This window comes from Mustela lutreola, chromosome 2 (assembly GCF_030435805.1).
Source record: "Mustela lutreola isolate mMusLut2 chromosome 2, mMusLut2.pri, whole genome shotgun sequence".
In the NCBI taxonomy this organism is placed as follows: Eukaryota; Metazoa; Chordata; class Mammalia; order Carnivora; family Mustelidae; genus Mustela; species Mustela lutreola.
In genome coordinates this window covers 70,623,866-70,640,982 of record NC_081291.1, presented here as the reverse complement: position 1 = coordinate 70,640,982, position 17,117 = coordinate 70,623,866, and the positions used below count along the sequence as shown (strand labels likewise).

General features: G+C 38.2%; 1 protein-coding gene across 11 annotated transcripts in view; it reads right to left on the bottom strand.

The window, feature by feature from the left end:
* Positions 1–17,117, bottom strand: part of CNOT10 (CCR4-NOT transcription complex subunit 10) — an 81,895-nt gene that overhangs the window by 26,009 nt on the left and 38,769 nt on the right. For 7 of the 11 annotated variants that reach the window (XM_059162176.1, XM_059162184.1, XM_059162178.1 and 4 more), the window contains 5 exons: positions 16,045–16,194; positions 13,984–14,186; positions 3,845–3,966; positions 2,437–2,613; positions 1,447–1,527 (listed from right to left, as the gene is read on the bottom strand). In XM_059162176.1, coding sequence (XP_059018159.1) covers positions 1,447–1,527; positions 2,437–2,613; positions 3,845–3,966; positions 13,984–14,186; positions 16,045–16,194 — 733 coding nt within the window. The remainder of the gene's footprint in view (positions 1–1,446; positions 1,528–2,436; positions 2,614–3,844; positions 3,967–13,983; positions 14,187–16,044; positions 16,195–17,117) is intronic. The other 4 variants (XM_059162177.1, XM_059162180.1, XM_059162186.1 and 1 more) reach the window with 1 other exon arrangement.

The window sequence follows — 17,117 nt, the reverse complement described above, 5'->3', positions numbered from 1 at the left end:
ATGCAGTGACCTCTTCAAAGAACTCAGTGAAAGGAAAAACAAACTACCAACCGAGAGTTCTATTTTTAGCAAAAACATCCTCTAAGAATGAACATGAAATAAAGACAATTGTAGATTTATTTATTTATTTATTTTCGGGCACAGAGAGAGACAGCCAGAGAGGGAACACAAACAGAGGGAATCGGAAAGGGAAAGGCAGGCTTCCTGCCAAGGAGGGAGCCCAATGTGTGGCTCAATCCCAGGACCCTGGAATCATGACCTGAGCCAAAGGCAGATGCTTAACAACTGAGCCACTCAGGCACCCAACAACTGTAGATTTAAACAGCTAAAAGTATAAAAACAAAACCCAAAAATCCTAGGAAAATTAAGACCTATATTGTTTTTTTTTTTTTTTTTTTTAAAGATTTTATTTATTTATTTGACAGAGAGAAACCACAAGCAGGCAGAGAGGCAGGCAGAGAGAGAGAGAGGAGGAAGCAGGCTCCCTGCCGAGCAGAGAGCCCGATGCGGGACTCGATCCCAGGACCCCAAGATCATGACCTGAGCCGAAGGCAGCGGCTTAACCACTGAGCCACCCAGGCGCCCTTAAGACCTATATTGTAAGAAATGTTGAAAGAAGAGCCTCAGAATGAAGAAAAATGGTATCTTATGGAAACTAGAATCAGCTGAAAGTGGTAATTATTTTGCTGAATATAAAAGATGGATTTTCTCTTTGAAGATTTTATTTTTTTTAAGATTTTATTTATTTATTTGACAGAGAGAGACACAGTGAGAGCGGGAACACAAGCAGGGAGGAGTGCACAAGGGAGAAGCTGGCTTCCCGCTGAGTGGGGAGTCGGATGTGGGGCTAGATCCCAAGACTTTGGAATCACGACCTGAGCTGAAAGCAGCCACTAATGACAAGCCACCCAGCACCCATCAAGATTTTATTTTTTTTTATTTTTCTTTTTTTTATAAAGATTTTATTTATTTATTTGACAGAGAGAAATCACAAGTAGATGGAGAGGCAGGCAGAGAGAGAGAGAGGGAAGCAGGCTCTCTGCTGAGCAGAGAGCCCGATGCAGGACTTGATCCCAGGACTCTGAGATCATGACCTGAGCCGAAGGCAGCAGCTCAACCCACTGAGCCACCCAGGCGCCCCAAGATTTTATTTTTAAGTAATATCTATACCCAACATGGGGCTCAAACTCAGAACCCCAAGATCAAGAGTTGCATGCTCCACCAACTGAGCCAGTGAGGCACCCAAGAAGTAAGTATTCCTGGCAAAATATTAATAAATTGAATCCAACAATTTATAAAAAAAATAACACATTTCGACTAGCGGGGTTTATCACAAGATTGAAAGGTTGGTTTAACATTTGACATTCTATCAATGTAATTCATAAATTAACAAAGATTGGAAATAATGTACACTAGTTGCTATACTAATTTTGTTTAGATACTCACTTTAAGTTTTCTAATTCTTGTTTTCTCAATGGAGAAGAAGGTGGAGCTGGAATGAATTTATCTCCATCATGGCTTTTACTGCTAAAATAAAGATAGACTCTAAATTATGAAAAGCAAATAAACAATTAAATATAAAATTGTTTCCCTCTCCCCACTCACATGCAATTGTTTATGCCAAACATAAAAAGAGCCAAAAACAACAAATGCAAAATGCTTAGTAGGTTGGTATCACCAGTGTGTTAAAGATATACTGTATTTCAGTTTTTTCCCCTAGTACAAAATACTGTTTCTAAAAATTTCTAATTGTAAACAGTATCTCTACAAAGGAAACCACTCCTGTATTTTCACACGTTTCTTGGTCTTCTGATTGCTTTTTATCAACTACAGCAAAACATAACCCCCTGATGGAGGAAAAAAAAAAAAAACCCCTGTAATTTTGTTTCAAATTTTCTTTAATACATATATTTCTATCAAAATCAACAAAAGACACTGGAATGAAACACTTCAATTTAAATGTGCAAAAAGAACTTTATATATAATGGTGTTTTATTATTACCAAAAGTTCTCTTAATTTCTGGAGAGTGGTTAGTATTTAACTTACACTAAAAAACTATAGAAATATTCTGGAGGTTAATGGTTTATGGAATAGTACGAGAAAAGGCACAGGTTAAGAAGAAAGGAGAAGTTTCAGGATTTAGGTATTTTAACAAACGTAAAAACAAAGTGCCCTCTCTGAGAGCAATTTCTTTACAAATACTCCTGTTAAAGAAAAGCTGTTTCTTTCCACTTTTCGAAGGTTCTCTCCTCAGTCTTCAAATTACTTCTCTCTTCCAGAAATACTTAACATTCATACTTTCCTTTCTTATTATTCAAAACAGGGGATTTAGGAAATTCAGGCTCCAGATTTTAGGAATTCATCTAAAGGACAAAGAGGCTTACTGGTGAAGTCATGAAGGGTTTCACCAAAGGGGGCCAAAGGGATTAGAATACCTGCAAGTTTCACTGCTTTCACTGCTTTCCGTGTTCCCACCTAATTGATTACTATTTTTAGACCCATTTTCCTGCTTTGGATCTTGCTGTTCCTCGGGTAAGAGCAACAAGGCATTTCTGAGACAAATGGCTGCAAACTCCATACTGGCTACAGGAATGGCTGAAGACTGTCCATCACTTAAAAAAACAAAACCAAATTAGCTAAGTAAATAACTTAAAAATAAATAAGACTTTTCTAGTATCAGGGAAAAAACCAATATAACTGTAAATGAAAATTTGCCAACAGGTAGAAATTTGAAAAAAAGCAGTTATAAAAGAATCCTAAAGAACCTAAATCCTAAATATTACATATAAAATTTAAAAACGTATGAATAGTATATAGCAAGTACAAACATCACATAAATTGTACTCTAGGAATGGGATTAAGGATGGAAACCAGCTTAAAGGTTATCTGTAATGTTGCTGTTAATGTAACAGAAGAGTTATAGACAAGGAAAACTGTAGTGAGGACTGGGGCAAGTACAGTAAGAATTGGAAAGAACGTAGATATTCACATTTAAGTCTCATTTTGGTTGATCTCATTTTGAAAATACTTCTAAGTTTTGTCTTATAATTTTTTTGAGATTTTATATAACTTTCTATTGTTCAATACACCAAACTAATCTTTATTAGGAAAATAAAGGTGAAAAGCAGTAGTAATTTTGAAATTGTAAGAAGATGATCCTTCATCTTAAGCCTTTAAAAGAAAAGTGCATTATGGTTGAAATAAACTAAGACCAAACTATTGTGTGCCAGTTACTATTATTAAAACTTTGGGAGAACTTTTAAATGGCAGTGGAACAATTTTATTTTGTGGGAAAGTAAAACAATAGCAATTTTTTTATAAAGCTTACTACTTTAGAAATAACAGCAACTCCAAATTGGAATCTTTATACAAGATAAAAATGTTCATATTTAAAAGTTATTGAAGGTTTACATGTGACAGCTTTCTAATCTTTGGTTACTTTGTGTATTATTAGTACTTTTCTTTCTAAATACTAAGAATTAGTTTTAGGGACTATAAGAAAACACCTAAATAAAAAGCATCTATGATAAATTACATAATAAATTATATAAAAAGGAAACATCAAGATGCCCTCTTCTGGACATTGTGAATAATGGTACTGAATAGACCAGGGTCTCTCAGGCCATCAACAGTTTCAGCACAGATGTAATAAAATGAAATCCTGTATCAGGGAATACTCACTGTGAACCTATACAGGGGATGTACTTGTTGAAGTAGCAATAAAATCTAGCTACAAAGTGGTTCCTCCCATGAAGTGATAAGTCTTTTGCATATTTTTATACATAAATAATATTATGTGAAACAATGTTAAATATCTAGACTTCCTCTTTGCAAAATACTTACTTATATACAGTATTCTGTATGGACTGTGATGCCAGAACTATTTTACGATGATAGCCTTGACCAACAATAGACTGTACAATTCCTTTCTTACTTGGAAGGCCTTTAGTTTCTTGTTCAGCAGTCTGCAAAATACAAATAATTTCCAATTAATTTTTTTTTTAAGATTTTATTTATTTGACAGACAGAGATTACAAGTAAGCAGAGAGGCAGGCAGAGAGAGAGGAGGAAACAGGCTCCCTGCTGAGCAGAGAGCCCGATGTGGGGCTCGATCCCAGGACGCTGGGATCATGACCTGAGCCGAAGGCAGAGGCTTTAACCCACTGAGCCACCCAGGCGCCCCAATTTCCAATTAATTTAATGCAACTGTAAGACAGGATGTGAAAAATGATCTAATACTTTTCCAGTTACTCCAAGGAAGTTCCTAAGATCTACTGATGTGGAGAGAAGGATGTCCATACTGAAGGGTAGTTAGTACATGAAGCAGGAGGTCTGTGATACATGCCGTATTTTATAAACATATATTTTTATCACCAGGGGTATAGGTCTGTGAATCACCAGATTTACACACTTCACAGCACTCACCAAAGCACATACCCTCCCCAAAGGCCATAATCCCACCCCCTTGTCCCAAACCCCCTCACCCCAAGAACCCTCAGTTTTTTTTTTTTTTTAAATATTTTATTTATTTATTTGACAGAGATGACAAGCAGGCAGAGAGAGTGGGGAAGCAGGCTCCCTGCTGAGCAGAGAGCCCGATGTGGGGCTCGATCCCAGGACCCTGGGATCATGACCTGAGCTGAAGACAGAGGCTTTAATCCACTGAGCCACCCAGGCGCCCCCCTCAGTTTGTTTTGTGAGATTAAGAGTCACTTATGGTTTGTCTCCCTCCCAATCCCATCTTGTTTCATTTATTCTTCTCCTACCCACTTAAGCCCCCATGTTGCATCACCACTTCCTCATATCAGGGAGATCATATGATAGTTGTCTTTCTCTGCTTGACTTATTTCGCTAAGCATGATATGCTCTAGTTAGTTCCATCCATGTTGTCGCAAATGGCAAGATTTCATTTCTTTTGATGGCTGCATAGTATTCCATGGTGTATATATACCACATCTTCTTGATCCATTTCTCTGTTGATGGACATCTAGGTTCTTTCCATAGTTTGGCTATTGTGGACATTACTGCTATAAACATTCGGGTGCACGTGCCCCTTTGGATCACTACGTTTGTATCTTTAGGGTAAATACCCAGTAGTGCAATGGCTGGGTCATAGGGCAGTTCTATTTGCAACATTTTGAGGAACCTCCATGCTGTTTTCCAGAGCGGCTGCACCAGCTTGCATTCCCACCAACACTGAAGGAGGGTTCCCTTTTCTCCACATCCTCGCCAGCATCTGTCATTTCCTGACTTGTTTATTTTAGCCTTTCTGACTGGTGTGAGGTGATATCTCATTGTGGTTTTGATTTGTATTTCCCTGATGTGGAGTGATATGGAGCCCTTTTTATGTGTCTGTTGGCCATCTGGATGTCTTCTTTGCAGAAATGTCTGTTCATGTCCTCTGCCCATTTCCTGATTGGATTATTTGTTCTTTGGGTGTTGAGTTTGCTAAGTTCTTTATAGATTCTGGACACTAGTCCTTTATCTGATATGTCGTTTGCAAATATCTTCTCCCATTCTGTCAGTTGTCTTTTGATTTTGTTAACTGTTTCCTTTGCTGTGCAAAAGCTTTTGATCTTGATGAAATCCCAATAGTTCATTTTTGCCCTTGCTTCCCTTGCCTTTGGCATTGTTCCTAGGAAGATGTTGCTGCGGCTGAGGTCGAAGAGGTTGCTGCCTGTGTTCTCCTCAAGGATTTTGATGGATTCCTTTCTCACATTGAGGTCCTTCATCCATTTTGAGTCTATTTTTGTGTGTGGTGTAAGGAAATGGTCCAATTTCATTCTTCTGCATGTGGCTGTCCAATTTTCCCAGCACCATTTATTGAAGAGGCTGTCTTTTTTCCATTGGACATTCTTTCCTGCTTTGTCGAAGATTAGTTGACTGTAGAGTTGAGGGTCTATTTCTGGGCTCTCTATTCTGTTCCATTGATCTATGTGTCTGTTTTTGTGCCAGTACCATGCTGTCTTGATGATGACAGCTTTGTAATAGAGCTTGAAGTCCGGAATTGTGATGCCACCAACTTTGGCTTTCTTTTTCAATATCCCTTTGGCTATTCAAGGTCTTTTCTGGTTCCATATAAATTTTAGAATTATTTGTTCCATTTCTTTGAAAAAGATGGATGGTACTTTGATAGGAATTGCATTAAATGTGTAGATTGCTTTAGGTAGCATAGACATTTTCACAATATTTATTCTTCCAATCCAGGAGCATGGAACATTTTTCCATTTCTTTGTGTCTTCCTCAATTTCTTTCATGAGTACTTTATAGTTTTCTGAGAATAGATTCTGTGCCTCTTTGATTAGGTTTATTCCTAGGTATCTTATGGTTTTGGGTGCAATTGTAAATGGGATTGACTCTTTAATTTCTCTTTCTTCTGTCTTGCTGTTGGTGTAGAGAAATGCAACTGATTTCTGTGCATTGATTTTATATCCTGACACTTTACTGAATTCCTGTACAAGTTCTATCAGTTTTGGAGTAGAGTCTTTTGGGTTTTCCACATATAGTATCATATCATCTGTGAAGAGTGATAATTTGACTTCTTCTTTGCCGATTTGGATGCCTTTAATTTCCTTTTGTTGTCTGATTGCTGAGGCTAGGACCTCTAGTACTATGTTGAATAGCAGTGGTGATAATGGACATCCCTGCCGTGTTCCTGACCTCAGCAGAAAAGCTTTCAGTTTTTCTCCATTGAGAATGATATTTGCGGTGGGTTTTTCATAGGTGGCTTTGATGATATTGAGGTATGTGCCCTCTATCCCTACACTTTGAAGAGTTTTGATCAGGAAGGGATGCTGTACTTTGTCAAATGCTTTTTCAGCATCTATTGAGAGTATCATATGGTTCTTGTTCTTTCTTTTATTGATGTGTTGTATCACATTGACTGATTTGCGAATGTTGAACCAACCTTGCAGCCCTGGAATAAATCCCACTTGGTTGTGGTGAATAATCCTTTTAATGTACTGTTGAATCCCCTGGCTAGTATTTTGTTGAGTATTTTCGCATCTGTGTTCATCAAGGATATTGGTCTATAGCTCTCTTTTTTGATGGGATCCTTGTCTGGTTTGGGGATCAAGGTGATGCTGGCCTCATAAAATGAGTTTGGAAGTTTTCCTTCCATTTCTATTTTTTGGAACAGTTTCAGGAGAATAGGAATTAGTTTTTCTTTAAATGTTTGGTAGAATTCCTCCGGGAAGCCATCTGGCCCTGGGCTTTTGTTTGTTTGGAGATTTTTAATGACTGTTTCAATCTCCTTACTGGTTATGGGTCTGTTCAGGCTTTCTATTTCTTCCTGGTTCAGTTGTGGTAGTTTATAGGTTTTTAGGAATGCATCCATTTCTTCCAGATTGTCAAATTTATTGGCGTAGAGTTGCTCATAGTATGTTCTTATAATAGTTTGTATTTCTTTGGTGTTAGTTGTGATCTCTCCTCTTTCATTCATGATTTTATTTATTTGGGTCCTTTCTCTTTTCTTTTTGATAAGTCTGGCCAAGGGTTTATCAATTTTATTAATTCTTTCAAAGAACCAGCTCCTAGTTTCGTTGATTTGTTCTACTGTTTTTTTGGTTTCTATTTCATTGATTTCTGCTCTGATCTTTATGATTTCTCTTCTCCTGCTGGGTTAGGGTTTCTTTCTTGTTCTTTCTCCAGCTCCTTTAGGTGTAGGGTTAGGTTGTGTACCCGAGACCTTTCTTGTTTCTTGAGAAAGGCTTGTACCGCTATATATTTTCCTCTCAGGACTGCCTTTGCTGTGTCCCACAGATTTTGAACCGTTGTATTTTCATTATCATTTGTTTCCATGATTTTTTTCAATTCTTCTTTAATTTCCCGGTTGACCCATTCATTCTTTAGAAGGATGCTGTTTAGTCTCCATGTATTTGGGTTCTTTCCAAACTTCCTCTTGTGGTTGAGTTCTAGCTTTAGAGCATTGTGGTCTGAAAATATGCAGGGAATGATCCCAATCTTTTGATACCGGTTGAGTCCTGATTTAGGACCGAGAATGTGATCTATTCTGGAGAATGTTCCATGTGCACTAGAGAAGAATGTGTATTCTGTTGCTTTGGGATGAAATGTTCTGAATATATCTGTGATATCCATCTGGTCCAGTGTGTCGTTTAAGGCCTTTATTTCCTTGCTGATCTTTTGCTTGGATGATCTGTCCATTTCAGTGAGGGGAGTGTTAAAGTCCCCTACTATTATTGTATTATTTTTTATGTGTTTCTTTGATTTTGTTATTAATTGGTTTATATAGTTGGCTGCTCCCACGTTGGGGGCATAGATATTTAAAATTGTTAAATCTTCTTGTTGGACAGACCCTTTGAGTATGATATAGTGTCCTTCCTCATCTCTTATTATAGTCTTTGGCTTAAAATCTAATTGATCTGATATAAGGATTGCCACTCCTGCTTTCTTCTGATGTCCATTACATGCCGTATTTTAATATGAAGTCTGAGGTAATACTAAGGAAAAAAGGCCATTCAAGAATGACTCAAGCATTTCTTTAGAACATTCTACATCCCAGGAACCATGCTGCATATTACGGTACTTTGACATCAGAGTAAGGAAACATAGGAGAGCCACAAAAACTCAATGAAAAAGGGAAACACCTCTATTTTCTAAAACATAAATCTTGTCCTTCTTCATTGGAAGCATTAAATTGTCAACAACTTCTAAACTTGGACAAGCTATATGTTGAAATTTACATGGGCTCAATTCTTGCCTTCTAGGAAATTAAAATCCTAAAACCCAGTAAAAGAAAACAGTAAAAGCTACTTACACATATACAGTATTTTAGGATATTTCACTAAGATGCATCATCTTACTATGGCAAGTTAATGGTGGATGTCAGCTGCCTTCATCGTCCCTTTCACTCAAAGTCTCTGAGTTACCTGAGGTGGATTCCCAATTAGTCATATAAAGTCAGGCAGTTTCTCATATGCAGGAATAAACTGGAGCCAATCCATATGAACTCAGAGCTAAACTGTGCCCTGCTGAAAGTCCTTCTCTAAGCATAATGTTTCTGTACTGTTGTTGTTCCTACTATAAGTTTATTATGGTTGTACTTCTATTTATGACTTCTAATAAAACAAGGACTCACATGCATATTCATTTCAAACAAAAATAATACACAGTGCTTAAAAAATACAACATGCTTAAAAATACAACAGAACTGTTCTGAGTAAAAACTATATACTTTTTTGAGAATATATATATATATATATATATATTTTAAGATTTTATTTATTGATTTGAGAGAGAGAGAGAGAGGTCACAAGTAGGCAAAGAGGCAGGTAGAGAGAAAGGGGGGAAGCAGGCTCCCGGTTGAGCAGAGAGCCTGATGCGGGGCTTGATCCCAGGACCCCGAGATCATGACCTGAGCCAAAGGCAGAGGCTCAACCCACTGAGCCACCCAGGTGCCCTAAGTAAAAAATATTTTTAAAAGATTTTATTTATTTATTTGAGAGATAATGAGGGAGAGAGAATCTGAAGCAGACTCCACACTGAGCACAGAGTCCAATGAGGGGCATGATCGCACAACCGTGAGATCATGACCTGAGTGGAGACCATAAGTTGGACCCTTAACTGACAGAATCACCTAGGTGCCTCTCTGATTGGAAATTTTGTGTCGAGGAGGTAGCCAAGCAACATTAATGAAAAATTACAGAATGTGGATATTCTGAACCAGTACCGGGAGAGACTTCCATTCTGACTTCTTTTCCTTGTGGTAGTGATAAATTTAGAATGATTCTGATTTATCCACACATTTTTTTAAAAGATTTTTTTATTATTTATTTATTTTATTATATAAAATATTATATATATAGTTATATAATAAACATTATATATTATTTAATTATTATTTATTTTTATAAATAATAAATATCTATTGTTTATTTTGACAGAGAGAGAAATCACAAGTAGGCAGAGAGGCAGGCAGAGGCAGGGGGGCGGGGGGGAACAGGCTTCCCATTGAGCAAAGAGCCCTATGCAGGGCTCGATCCCAGGACCCTGACCATGACCTGAGCCGAAGGTAGAGGCTTAACCCACTGAGCCACTCAGTTGCCCCAGATTCATCCATACATTCTGTCCTGATCTTTAAGGTCATCCACACAGATCAGATGGCTAGATTGTGAATATGTAATAGATGAAAACAAAGATGGAATGGAAATAAAAATCCACAATAATAAACTATACTTTAAATAATACACCAATAGCCAGAAAGTGTGTCAGATGAGTCATGATGTCAAAGAATCATATGTAATTAAAATATTACTTTACACTGCCATAACAGCAATAGCACTCAACATATCTGAGTTTCAGAACTAAGAAAAATAAACAGCACATTTTATTTATATATTTTAATAGTCGTCTCTTACATTGCTTAAATACCTTCCTACAATTACGTCTACATTCTGTAATGAGCAGATCTCACATATATTACACTGAACCAATAAGTGTAAGCCCTGCTTCTGCTAAAAGCAGGTCTGAAGCAATGAGCATCACATAAACAGGACATAAATCATCTCAGCATCACCAATTTAACAATTAATTGGTTCTTCTTATTAAAAAATGAATTTATCTACTTATTTTTAAAGATTTGAGAGAGAGACAGAGTGAGAGAGTGCACAAGAGAGGGGAGGGGCAGAGGAATAAGCAGGGACCCTGTCCCCAGGACCCTGGGATCATAACCCGAGCCAAAGGCAGATTCTTGCTTAACAGACTGAGCCACACAGGCACCTCCAAAATGGTTTTATTTCTGAAGGTACAAACTGCTTTGTTCAATATTCCTTCTATACTGAGTAAATACATTTTATGGAATTTTATTTGGAGTTTATATTACTTATTGGGATTTTGTTTTCCCCTTTTTTTTTTTTTTTTTAAAGATTTTATTTATTTGAGAGAGAGAGAGACACACACACACAGTGAGAGAGGGAACACAAGCAGGAGAGGCAGGCAGAGGGAGATGCAGGCTTCCCGCCAAGGAGGGAGCCTCATGTGGGGCTGGATCCCAGGACCCCAGGATCGTTACCTGAGCCGAAGGCAGATGCCCAACAACTGAGCCACACAGGCACCCCTGGTTTCTGGTTTTATTCAGGATTATTTTGGGGGTTGTTTTCACTGTCTTTTAGGGCACTTCAGATCTTTTTTAGAAGGATTAGCATAGACATAGATAATTATTATTATATATTTTTTTTTTTTTTTAAAGATTTTATTTATTTATTTGACAGAGAGAGATCACAAGTAGGCAGAGAGGCAGGCAGAGAGAGAGAGAGAGGAGGAAGCAGGCTCCCCGCTGAGCAGAGAGCCCGACGCGGGACTCGATCCCAGTACCCCGAGATCATGACCTGAGCCGAAGGCAGCGGCTTAACCCACTGAGCCACCCAGGCGCCATTATTATTATATTTTTTAAAGATTTTATTTATTTATTTGACAGACAGAGATCACAAGTAGGCAGAGAGGCAGGCAGAGAGAGAGGAGGAAGCAGGCTCCCTGATGAGCAGAGAGCCCGATTCGGGCCTCGATCCCAGGACCCTGGGATCCTGACCTGAGCCAAAGGCAGAGGCTTTAACCCACTGAGCCACCCAAGCGCACCTAGATAATTATTTTTGATAAAGTCCTATTTGTAGCACAAACTGAGTGTTCCGAGATTCACCAAATTATGGCAATCAAGTCATCTTTACCATTTAAAAAAAAATTTTTATTTACTGGGGCACCTGGGTGGCTCAGTCCATTTAGAGTGGCTTCCTTTGGAACAGGTCATGATCCTAGGACCCTGGGATCGAGACCTGCGTCATGCTCCCTGCTCAGTGGGGAGCCTGCTTTTCCCTCTAACACTCCCCCTGTTTATGTTCCCTGTCTTGCTGTGTCTCCCTCTCTGTCAAATGAGTAAGTAAAATCTTAAAAAAAAAAAAAAAAAAGACTTTTTATTTATTTCAGAGAGAGTGTGTATGAGCAGAGGGGAGGAGCAAAGGAGGGAGAGGGAGAATCCCAAGCAGACTCCACACTGTTGAGTACAGGGTTGGATGCAGGGTTCCATCCCATAACTCTGAGATCCCAATGGGAGCCAAAACCAAGAGTTGGATGCTCAACTGACATAGCCATCCAGGGCACCCCTACCATTTTTTAAAAATCAGAAATTCTGGAGACGCGTAGGTGGCTCAGTTGATTAAGTGTCTGCCTTTGTCTCAGGTCATGATCCCACAATCCTGGGATTGAGCCCTGCACTGGGTTCCCTACTCAGCATGGAGTCTGCTTCTCCCTCTCTGTCTGCCCTTCACTGCCTTTTGTGCACACTCTTTCTTCTCTCTCAAAATAAATAAAATTTTTTTAAAAAAATTAGAAATTTAGAACTTTGTATAAGAAAATTGGGGGGAGGAGGATTTCATAATAAAATCCATAGAATGAAGACAATCCTAAAGGTATTATTTCTAAAAATAAGTAATTTTAAACCTTACTGTATTTCTCTACTCCTAAGATGATCTAATTCCCTGGTTTCCAATAACTATCCAAATGAGAGGCCTCCAACCCTTACATTCATCAATGGAATAAAGAGTAAGAAATTTCTAGGGGTGCCTGGGTGGTTCAGTGGGTTAAGCCGCTGCCTTCATGATCTCAGGGTCCTGGGATTGAGTCCCACATCGGGCTCTCTGCTCAGCAGGGAGCCTGCTTCCTTCTCTCACTCTCTCTCTGCCTGCCTCTCTGCCTACTTGTGATCTCTGTCTGTCAAATAAATAAAATCTTTAAAAAAAAAAAAGAGTAAGAAATTTCTAGAGATTGTTTTAAAAAAATATAAATATTACCTAGAATTGTCAGTTAATTTAAGAATTATCCAATAAGAAAGTTGTCTTTTAGGGTGCCTGGGTGGCTCAGTCAGTTAAACATCTACCTTCGGCTTGAGTCATGATCCCAGGGTCCAAGGACTGAGTCCCACATCAGGCTCCTTGCTCAGCAGGGAGCCTGTTTCTCCCTCTCCCTCTGCCTGCTGTTCTCCCTGCTTGTGTTCTCGCTCTTCAAATAAAATCTTAAAAAAAAAAAAAATTGTCTTTTAAAAGACAAATCAGACTTAAATAAATGATTAAAGCCCTTCAAAGACAGCACTTATCTCTTCCCCTAGTGGTATATACATACCAAATCATAAACTACTTCAGTATCATGTGTGAATACTGCCAGGCAAACATACTTCTAAATGTTAGTTTTTGCAATTGTTCCTCAGGAAGTGCTGTTCAGCAGTAGAAGGAGCGTAAAAACATCTATATCATCTATGGCAGGCAAACCTCAGGTGCCAGGCCTGCCAATCTCCACACAGCCAAAGAGCACAGCAAGGATGGGTGGGGGATAGGAAAGGGGGTGATACAGGCATCTGGTAATTCTGATACAACCTTTCTTCTACTCCTACTGACCACTCCCCACTTGAGATTTCAAAGGCTTCCACCAACCACTACATGCAGATAATCTAGGCAAGGACACCCATGTAAACTGGCCTAATTCTCACAGTCGCTGGTGACAAAGGTGTGAAGGAGACAGCCTGATAATCCATGAATTCTGAACCATTTACGGAATCAAAAGTAAAGCCCGTAGGCACCAAAGGAAAGGTAGTGTTGTACAGTTCTGTCCACACTCATGGTCTTAGTCCTACTCTAACCACCTGATGCACATACCATACTCAGGCCAGGCCAGCAGATGATATGGAACCTGACCCAGCAGCTAGTAGATCACTGTTCCAACAGATATGGCCCTCTCGTTGACTTCACCTCTTTAATGCGACTGCTGATACAGCCTGCTATATTTTAAGAACCAGAATGTTAACAAATGACTTTAAGAAACTAAATATTTTATCCAACTGTTAAAGAGCAGACTATCTTTATAAATTCCCTGAGAGTTATAAGAGAATGACGTCTTGTGTGTTTCCAAGTATTTTTTGTTTTCTATGTAACAAGCAAGGGGAGGTGTTTTGAACAAAAAGATATCCAAGGAGCACTCACCCCCTTATTTGCAGCAATGCAGCATTCAGCCAGCCTTAGCCAGAGGCGGGGATTTGCATGATAAACCTGAACAGCTTCAATCAGACACTCAAAGGCAGCAAGAGGTCTTCCAATGTGAAGAAGCTGAATGCCACAGTTATATAGCAACTCATACCTCTTGTTGGTTAGCAATGTACACATGGGTCTTCCCGAAAATTTCTTGCCTAATGATACAAATTAGGTAAAAAAAAAAATCATTAGATTAAAAATAATAGTTACATTGAACACACATTACATAACATTGATGTAATTACATCAATGTAATGTATTAATAACATTAATTACATTACATTGAAAATATTGTTAAATACTTAAATACTACCTTGTTTAATATCATGGACCCCAGTGTGAAGTTTTTGCTGTTGTTGTTTTAATGATTTTATTTGACAGAGAGAGCATAAGCCAGAAGAGCAGCATGAGACAGGGAGAAGCAGACTCCCTACTGAGCAGAGATTCCCAACATGGAACTGGATCCCAGGAACTCAGGATCATGACGTGAGCCAAAGGTAGATACTTAACCAACTGAGCCACCCAGGTGTTCTAGACCAGTGTAAAGTTGTAATAGCTCTCTGCTAGTGATGATCTTTATCTTCAACCCCACAAATATTCTCCAGAGTCATCTCAGTTGCTTGTGCTGGTGTAGCCAGAAATGTCTCTTATTTGCCAGCTACCCAGGTAACAATGGTCCAGACAGGAAAACAAAGATAGGACCCACTGACTAGATTCTATGAATCTTAAACCACCTTGCTACCTTTTTAGAAGATTCACTTTCTTTTTTAATTTTCATTTTGGTTAACCATTTTATTGTAATGTGCTTTTTTAGCCAGAAGTATTCTGCTAATGTTAGCAGGGGTTTGGGAACCTATGAAAATAAAAAATATACTGTATCTATGACGACTATGGTGTACTTGCTTATTTGAAGTTTCATAGTCTACAACAAAATAAGACTACTTATAATTTTGGATACACATTTCATCAGTGTTTTTATGTTTAAAAAAGCTAAATAATTGGTTGATTTTAAGCATTCCAGGTCAAGGATCCATCGCATATGATTATTAACATAAGAGACTTCAGGAATTTGCTCAAAGATTATCAGGTGCAAAAAATTAAAAAAATAAAGACTGTCAGGCTGCCTATAACATCCCATGTGAAACCTTGGAAAGAAGCTATAATAAAACTAGTTTAGGGGCACGTGGCTGGCTCAGTAGGTAAAGGATGCAACTCTTAATTTCAGGGCTGTGAGTTCAAACCCCATGCTGGGCATATAGCTTACTTAAAAAACAAAAGAAAACAACAACAACAAAAACACCAAAAAAAGTAGCCAAGAAATCTTGGCAACATACTTTGCTTTGTAACATTATCCTAATGGATTACTGATTTTCAAATCCATGAAAAAGTGAATGTAATTTAAATTTCCTTGATAATTACTCCTACCACCTTGCTATTTGAAGTGGCCATATCTACGAAAGATCCCCAGAGTCAAACCTGTTGGTCAGGGTCAATGTTAATTGTAGGTAGGCACATATGGGTGCATTTTGACCAGACACTGATCACCAGCTACCTATTCTTTTTATTTTTTTTAATAATTAAAAAAATTTTTAATAAACATATATTATTAGCCCCAGGTGTACAGGTCGGTGAATCGCCAGGTTTACACACTTCACAGCACTCACCATAGCACATACCCTCTACCTACTTATTCTTTAAAAAAAATTATTTTTAAAATTCCAGTATAATTTACTTACCATGTTCTATTAGTTTTGGGTATACAATACAGTGATTCAACAATATTTTTTTTGTTTTTGTTTTTTTAATTTATTTTTTAAAATTATTTTTATTAACTTATAATGTATTATTTGCCCCAGGGGGTACAGGTCTGTGAATCATGAGGCTTACACACTTCATAGCACTCACCATAAGTGATTCAACAATGTTATACGTTACTCAGTGCTCAGATGCTTGATCTTTAATATCATGCTCTCAAGTAGTAAAATACAAACTGTCTACCAGCAATGGGCTCACCTGGATCAGTGCTGCCTGCACTGAGCTGTGCACAAACATTGTCATTCTCCTGTAGAGCCTTTTTAAAGTAGAAAATTCCCAAATTGTGCTTGCTCATGGCAAAATGGATGCAACCAAGATTATTCCAGAACATGCATCTCAAGCATTCACCTGACAAAAACACAAATAAATTTGTCCAAAAATGTTACAGTTGACAAATGCCACACAAGAATTGGCAGTGCAACAGCAATTCCACCTAGTCCTTATGGAAAAGTTTACAAGGCATCTGAAATTCAGGACATCTGAAAATTTTCTAAGCTCCTTTCCTTTTTAAAATCTTTTATTAGAGGTGCCTGGGTGGCTCAGTGGGTTAAGCCTCTGCCTTCGACTCAGGTCATGATCTCAGGGTCCTGGGATCGAGTCCTGTATCGGGCTCTCTGCTCAGCAGGGAGCCTGCTTCTCCCTCTCTCTCTGCCTGCCTCTCTGGCTACTTGTGATCTCTTTCTCTCTCTGTCAAATAAATAAGTAAAATCTTTAAAAAATAAATAAAAAATAAAATCTTTTATTAAAGGTGATAAACTAACCCTACCCATTGATTTTCTTAGCTTGCTTAATCTCTTCTTCTGATTTTTAAATAACTATAGGCAAATAATACAATAATGCAAAGGACAAAAAGTAACATTAGTAACAATATACACATTGCATCCACACAACAAAATATTATGTAGAAACTTCAAAGAATCAATAGATATGGAAACATACTAAATGAATAGCAAGAACACATAAAACAGTATAATAACCGCTTTTGCTTGCTAAAGTCTCCACTGTTCTTTTAGTTCATCTTTAAATATCACTCGCTGAGCATCTATCTTCTCAAGCTTATTAGGCAATTGTATTTCTTTCTTTCCTTCCTTGTTTTTTTTTTTTTAAATTTTATTTATTCATTTGAGAGAGAGAAAGTGAGAGGGAGCATGAGAGCTGAGAAGGTCAGAGGGAGAAGCAGAGCTGGGAGCCTGATGTGGAACTGGATCCTGGGACTCAGAGATTATGACCTGAACTGAAGGCAGTGGCTTAACCAAATGAGCCACCCAGGC